The sequence below is a fragment of the Aulostomus chinensis genome, chromosome 15, assembly GCF_037954235.1.
Source record: "Aulostomus chinensis isolate RoL2024-O1b breed Wild chromosome 15, RoL_Achi_v1.0, whole genome shotgun sequence".
Lineage (NCBI taxonomy): Eukaryota > Metazoa > Chordata > Actinopteri > Syngnathiformes > Aulostomidae > Aulostomus > Aulostomus chinensis.
The window spans coordinates 2,242,096-2,249,809 of NC_141334.1; the positions used below are offsets into that span (position 1 = coordinate 2,242,096).

Consider the following 7,714-nt stretch of genomic DNA (forward strand, 5'->3'; position numbering starts at 1 on the left):
CTGAACCTGGAAGATCATCAACTTCTGTTCACCAGAGCTGATTTACTGATTCAATCACCCACAATCACATGGAGCGATCCTATTGGCTGCTGGGGGAGGAACCAGGAGATGACCACTTCCTGTCAGTGGAGGAACCAGGAGATGACCACTTCCTGTCGGTGGAGGAACCAGGAGATGACCACTTCCTGTCGGTGGAGGAACCAGGAGATGACCACTTCCTGTCGGTGGAGGAACCAGTGCTGCGTCCGAATTGCCAAGTAGCAACCTACGTCCTACTGCTACGACCTACCGCTACAGCTTAAACATGGCGGCACCATTCAGACACCCTAGAAGACTGGTGGTGAAGCACGACCTCTGCTGGCAGAGCACAGATACCGCAAATAGGTAGACAGCACCAACGAAAGCCCCACCTGCTGGCCTGACTGTGGTACTGCACTCCACTCTGAATGCAACCTTCATTCATTCTCTATTATTAAGCACATTAACGCACCTGTAAAGGTGTGTTCACACCTTTAGTCATCAACGACTATAAATGTTGGTGTTCATCAGAATGGGAGGCTGTTGGTGGCGCAAACTTGGCTTGCAGGTCCACAAGTTTTTAGGGGACGAAGAAGTCCGCGGTGCATTGTGGGCCATAGGTTGCTCTGTAGGATGCACCTGAACCGACCTACAATGTGGGCGTGTTTAGGCTGGAATTTAGTTTGCAAAGTAGGTCGCTAATTGCGCCAGTTGTGGTTTCTGACAGCCTACAACCTGGTCTGAGACCTACTTGGCAATTTGGACACAGCCCAGGAGAGGACCACTTCCTGATGGAGGAACCATGGAGATGACCACTTCCTGTTAGTGGAGGAACCAGGAGATGACCACTTCCTGATGGAGGAACCATGGAGATGACCACTTCCTGATGGTGGAGGAACCAGGAGATGACCTCTTCCTGTTAGTGGAGGAACCAGTAGATGACCACTTCCTGATAGTGGAGGAACCAGGAGATGAGCACTTCCTGATAGTGGAGGAACCAGGAGATGAGCACTTCCTGATAGTGGAGGAACCAGGAGATGACCACTTCCTGTTAGTGGAGGAACCAGGAGATGACCTCTTCCTGATAGTGGAGGAACCAGGAGATGACCACTTCCTGATGGAGATGTCATCCCAAGCTGTGTGTGAGACCAGAACCCTCCTGTAGCGCCGCTGTTGCTCATAAACAACGTAATCAGGTTGGTGCCGAACTGATTCTGTTTCTGGTTGAGTTTGAAGCCACCACTCACGTTAAATTGTTTTGTTTTATTGACTAAAAGGTAAATGCAGAAAATCAGCAGGTTAAATAAAACAACTCAACAATTCCTGTAATGTTCCTCATATTAGCTGTCACAACTGGTTCCTGTTGGGTAATAAAAAGGTTGTGGTTCCGCTGGTCCCGGGGGTCCGAGGCAGGTTCTAGGACAGGTAGGGATCTGGATCAGTTGCAGGTCTGGTTAAAAAGCTATTGTCTTCACGTCATAAAGCATCATAGTCGTCGTCATCGTCTTCATGCTTCCGCTTCAGCGTCTCGCCGCCAGAGTTCTGCGACACCATGTTGGTGGTGATGAGGATGTTCTTGGAGCCAATCAGAGACGGGTTGATGAGGACATTGGAGACGGCGGGCGTGGATGGCGTTGCTGTGGGGGCGAGAGGGTGATGATTAGAGCTGCAACAGTCCTGCTTCATATCAGCAAACGTAACGACTGGCATCTTTACTGAAGTGTGGTTGCTATGGTTACAGCAGGTCGTCCTCACTCGGCATCGGTGATGTGAAAGACTCCTAGAGAGGAAATGTCCCGCGACATTTGGCAAAAATGAAAGTCCTTTGGTAGATGTCAGATACAAGGGAACTGGGAGGAGGCAGATTCTTACTGGTTTTGGTGGTGGTTGTCTGAGAGGGCGGTGGGATCTGCACAGTGAACCTTTGACCCGTCAGAGACACTGGAGCTCCAACTTTAGTGGTGACTGACTGAACAGACGGCGTTCCTGAGAAGACACACCTGATCAGAATCAACTGGTCCAACTCAAACGACAAACTGGTTCCCAGTTTACATTTTAGGAGCTCCTATATTTCCCAACATGCCTCTTCCAACTCCAGTGATGGGCTCATGTTGCACATTAACGCATTCAGCGCCCTCTGCAGTACCACTGCTGCACTACAGGTGCTGTGATGTCCACTCACCAAGGGTGGGCGTGGTGGGTCTGCTGGAGACGGCGCCGACACTGAGACGAGGAACCGAGATTCTGCTGGCGGACGATGACACCTGGAAAACAACGAGGCAATTAATAGAGAGAAGGAAGGAAAGAAGGAAGGAAGGAAGGAAGGAAGCATCACCTTCTTCTGGATGAACTTGAGTCTGTAGTTGGGGGCCGTGAGACAGTAGCGGTCTGGAGGGAGGCGGGGTCCAGTGTAGGGTTTGATCAGCGGGAGTGGCGTCTGGTTCTTCTGCCTCGCCACCTCCAACAGGAACTGAGTGTGCACACGGTCACCAGAGATGATTCAGACAAGTTATCACTCTTATCAAACACAGCACCATGTCTACATGTTACCATGACAACGCAGACCACATCTATTTACAGGACAGTAACCTGATGAGAGCGGAGCTTACATCTCGTGGTGGCGGCGAGGTGAAGGATTGGTCCATGCGGCACTGGATGGCCAGTTTGATGTCGTCGGCGTCCACAGTGGACTTCTTGGCGTGTGTGGCATAGATCTTGGCGTCCTCGATGATGGTGGTGACGTATCCTGTGAGGAGAAACAACCATCAGATTCTGAAGCTGCCAAAAAGATTCAGGCTGAATGGTTTTTCTTTTTCCTTTTTTTTGAACTGCAAATTCCAACTGAGGCTTGTCAGAACTATCGTTTGCTCTGCTTGTTTCCCTCCAGCCTGGTTGCAGCGTTGCACCTCTATAGAAACCATAGGCTTCACTATCCAGACCCGCCTCCAGGCACGTACTCATGGCCGATACAGAACACCTGCTGATATTCATGGTATCTATTACTTTGCTCAGGTTAGGGCTCTTATTAGAACCCCTGGAATCTGTTGTCTGTTGGGGGGTGGCGGCTCTTACTGTAGGTGAATTCCAGCATCTGGTTGATGACTCGGGGCTCGTACTCGGTGATGCCCATGTCCTTCAGGATCTGGATCATCACCTGCCAAACACAGGTACAACCCATCAGACAACCACTGCTACCCACAAGTCACCTGCACTCGAAGAAAACACCTGCAAAAGAGTCCCGACCAATTAACAAGCTGGTGGGCGGGACTTCACCTGAGGATGCAGCTTGTCAGTGTAGAACTGTTCTAGATCATTTGAAGCTCAATTCAAAGTGTTTGCATGTGAGCGATGGTACGGCTGGAAAGAGAAGACGTGGATTGAACCGAAAAATGACTTGAGTCTGAAAGCAGACAGAATTACAGTTTTGTTGTGAATCTTCATCTCGTGAGGCCGGCTCCTCCCCTCCTGGGTCTGGACATTAACAACAGCCGATTTTCCATTTTCAAAGACACGCTCGGGTACAGCTCCAATGGCCAAGTTACATCAGACCAGTCCCTAGTCTCACTCAATGCTCATGATCTGTTGTTTATGATGAGGCAACAATACATATATGTACTTTCGACTTTTACAAACATTTAGGAATTAAATACTTCAAAGTTTACAAAACTTGGGAGCTAAAAAAAATGTAGATTTAAAATTTTTATACAAATAATATAGATACTGGCAGATATCGGCCAAGTCAGCAGTGGAGTCGCTCTTCCCAGAGAACTCACGCAGGAAACACTTAATGAATTGAAGACGTTTGACAGTGGGGAACTCATCAACAGGCTCCCCACGTGTGTCAGGCGAGATCCTCCAAGTGGGAGCACGGCAAGTAGCTTCGATCGCCTATTCTGTGAGCTGGTACAGGGGCTGGAGGAGCGGTCAACACCGACTACCGTGTGCAATCAATAAGCAATTTTATTATCAATTCATCTGCTGACTCTTCTCTTAGTTGTCTACGGGATATCAGAAGAAAATCGGGTTCCTTGCATCATCTACCAATGATCTGGAGTCCGATCCCGGTGTCAAATGCTTGCTGCCTATGTTCAAACACGTCACGTTGCCGTTGGTGAGTACAAACCAGAGTTTCCCTCATAAACTCAGAGACAGGAGCTTTTAGGTCCACCGCGGCTAGGCTAACAACAAGTTAGCTGCTAACCATTGTTGTGAACGGCATTCCACAAGCTACGTTAGCTTACAAGCTAGCTCGCAGGTTCGGAGGACCGAGCACAAACTCCGCGGCACCACACGGTCCCGCCGCGTTCAAACACAGCCGGCATTAATTGGAGCACAGCGGCGAGGAAGCGCAGTGACGCTGTCTGCTTTAATACAATTACCTGAGCATCTTTCGGGATGGTTTTCGGTGCTGACATTTTCCCTCTCTGCCGCCTTGTCTTCTTCTTCTTCGGCTGCTTTCGCTGCTTTGAGCTCAGATTTACCGCCGAGCGCCACCTGCTGGTACTGGCCAGGACGCGACGTTCCCGCGAGATTAGAGAAGCCCGAGACTACAAGACTTGAAACTGAAATACTGCCAACAAAAATGAGCAAGAGTGCAGAGTTTGGCATGAGTTTAAGTTCAGAGAAGCAGAACAATCTCGCAAAAATAAAGATTGCCAATATAAAATGTTTTTTTGTACAATATGTATAGAAAAAAACAACAACACACAAACGGGATTAAAGGCTGAGTGTTTAGATTTATGATTTAAAAGACGCTCAGACCTCCTGGAGGAGCTGCTGCTGGTGGTTCTGATGAAAGCAAGTTCTTGTGTAAATTACAGGCTTTTTATTTTTATTTTATTCAACATGATTGTCAGTACTGAGTCCACATCTTCCAAACGCTTCACAATCAAAATGACGTGAGCTGATGATGTTTCAGTGCTCCAGAATCCCAGTTTTACACATAAAATTTATTTCTAGCATTCAGATCTCAGTTGTTTATTTCACAAATCAAATCATTTGTATGTGAAGTCCCTACGGATCCAAATCTCCTTCCCAGCGGAGACTTGGCCAACGTTTATGTTGCATGTTTCATCTTTTTTTAAAAATCTGTTTATCCCTAACACTTAGACGTTCTCTATTATTTCTGAATTATTTTGTTTTAAATCAAACTTCAGCTGAATAAGAGAGACTCGTTGCCTTGTAAAGTGATAGTGTAGTAAATAATGAACAGGAAAGGTAAAAGCTTCCTTGACCAAATAAATGTGCAGTTAATTTATGAATAAATACATAAGCAGAGAAATAGAAACGTAAATGAAATGTATTGATTTGTTCTGCAAACTAGACATTTAAATTATGTAAAGATTTTCAATATGTTCTGTGTCAGATAAAAGACAATAGGGGAAATGTAAAAAAGGAAAGAGGAATTAAAAACAATTAGGATTTAATGAAGAAAATGACACGAAAGAAACGAGTCCATTTTTTTCATTCGTTCGTGTTTCTGAGGGCATGTCTTTTACTTTCCATCACATTTGAGGCGTTTTTATTCCCTCATTTATTCCTACGTTTTTTCCTTTAACATTTATTTATTTATGATTGAATGTAGCACTTTGGATCTTCCAGGGAATCAAACACCACACCCTCTAGGGGGCGCTTGAACAAACGATATAAAACTAGTGGATGAAGTTTCGGTCTGAAAGATGAAACAGTCGAGCTGCATTCTCATTGATGGCCAGAAGAGGGCAGCGGCACTGGAGCAGCTCATGGAGCGGTTCTTAGTTGATTTATGAGCTCATTAAACATTTTCCTCATGAGTTTATGGTCTTCATCACAATTATCAAGACTTCCTGAGCAGAGCAGGATGCTCCTTTTCTAAATTATGGTCTTGTTACAATAAAATTGATGATAGATAAATATACAGTGATAGATGTTCTGAAAATAAAGCCTACAACCAGCAATCCTTAATTAAACCGCTACACTCCTGATTTGCCACACTTCCTCTGATATACTGAGCACTTGTGGTCCTTTATTGCTATGTTATGATAATTTAGTAAAGTATTAACTTAAAAGTATTCTGGCTGCTGCTACTGCTAAAATATATCAGTTTGTAATAGATTTGATTCGTATTTTATCATTTTAATTTCTGTTGTCGTTGTGTTTTATTTCTCATGGTTGTTCTATTCAACATCATCAAACAGGTTTCTCCACATTATGAAAATGAAAAGTTAGGTTTTCATCCCAATATTGTCGCCATGGGTTGCAAAAAGATGGGAACCGCTGTCGTAGGTGATGTAATACTGGCCACGCCCACCACTCAACTAAAGTATTTGCTCATTTATGGTCATCACTTCCTGTTTAGCTTTATTCTGTCATAAAACACATAGAATTGCATTTAGTAAAACAACCTTTCGTACATCTTCACAAAAGAAATTCAATTAGATGAAAACAATTCATGTGAAATTAGCTGTAAATGTGCGTTCCTGTTTTGTAAATGGATACGAACACAAATTAAATGTGTCGTGAGTTTATACCCATGATTCTGTCCTCACAAAACACACAAATGTACTTTTAAGCAGATGGCAGTTGTCACATTTCCTTTTAGGAAATCGTCTTAATCATCGAAGGACTGTGACCTTTGACCTCTCGCGGACTGTAACGTTACCGATGCAGGAAGTGAGACTGCACAGCAGGCTGAGGCTCCGCGATAAGAGAGATGGCGTGATGTTTTTTCCCACCACTGAGTTCTTCACCAAATACATTTAAAAAAAAAAAAAAAAACCCAAAAAAAACCGACCCATCGGCTCATCAGGGATGGTGTCCTCATGTGTCCCTCCGGCGTTTATGGATACATTCACGCCATAAAGCCATGAGAACCGCGACACCTCGCCAACTGTACGCCACTTTCTGTGCTTGCTTGTATGTGTGTGTTTCAAAAATGATTAACTTTTACAGCCTCGGCGTCCTCCAGCTCCGCTCGTCTCTCAGAGTCGTAAACGTGGAGAGACGCTCAGGAAGTTTCACCGCCGAGTCTCGAATATTCGCTCTACGGAACTTTCTGACAGTTATGGTGGCTTTGCTAGAACGACAACCAGAATAAACCTTCTGATATTTAAATGAATGCTGACAGAAGAAGTATGAAAATAATCTGAACCACTGGAATCCAGATTCTGTTACTTTTTTCTTTGATTTTATTTCACACAGAAAAATTTAACTTTTCGCCGTCGGACCGAGACTTCAGTCCCTTCGCACAACAATGAGCTGAAGGAAAGAAACGAAAAAAATGCATTCTTCATTTCATCGCGTTCATCAGGAAAAAGCAACAACAACGCGACGTGTTTGAAGTCGGTTACTGAAGCAAATACAGTGAAGGTTACGTCATGACCCTTGACACACAGAGCAGGTCTGAGCCAACACATCTGACACAGACGTGACAAAGAACTGCCTTTTAACATGTGGGCGGCCATCTGCCTCGACCGGCCGGGAGACAGCAGGACAGAAGCAGCCAGGCGAGGACAGAGGAAGAGGGACGGAGAGACGTAGACACAGCAGCAGCAGCAGCAGCAGCAGCAGCAGCAGCAGGAGGATAAAGCTACGGCGGACAGGACGTGACTGCAGCAGGACTCACGTTCTGGATCGGGACTGTTCTACTGCCGTGTGGAGCTCATGGCCGGGCGGCTGAACACCTCCACCACTGGTGGCCACGACTGAACCTGATGTC

At 45.6% G+C, this 7,714-nt stretch overlaps 1 protein-coding gene across 1 annotated transcript; it reads right to left on the bottom strand.

The window, feature by feature from the left end:
• Positions 1-1,266: 1,266 nt before the first annotated feature.
• On the bottom strand, positions 1,267-4,528 carry taf9 (TAF9 RNA polymerase II, TATA box binding protein (TBP)-associated factor). Its single transcript, XM_086226400.1, has 7 exons — positions 4,398-4,528; positions 3,091-3,172; positions 2,628-2,764; positions 2,354-2,488; positions 2,201-2,282; positions 1,891-2,004; positions 1,267-1,655 (listed from the first exon to the last, which is right to left on the bottom strand). The coding sequence occupies exons 1-7, from the start codon at positions 4,431-4,433 to the stop codon at positions 1,495-1,497; spliced, it is 747 nt and encodes a 248-aa protein (XP_086082526.1). The 5' UTR covers positions 4,434-4,528; the 3' UTR covers positions 1,267-1,494.
• Positions 4,529-7,714: the final 3,186 nt, after the last annotated feature.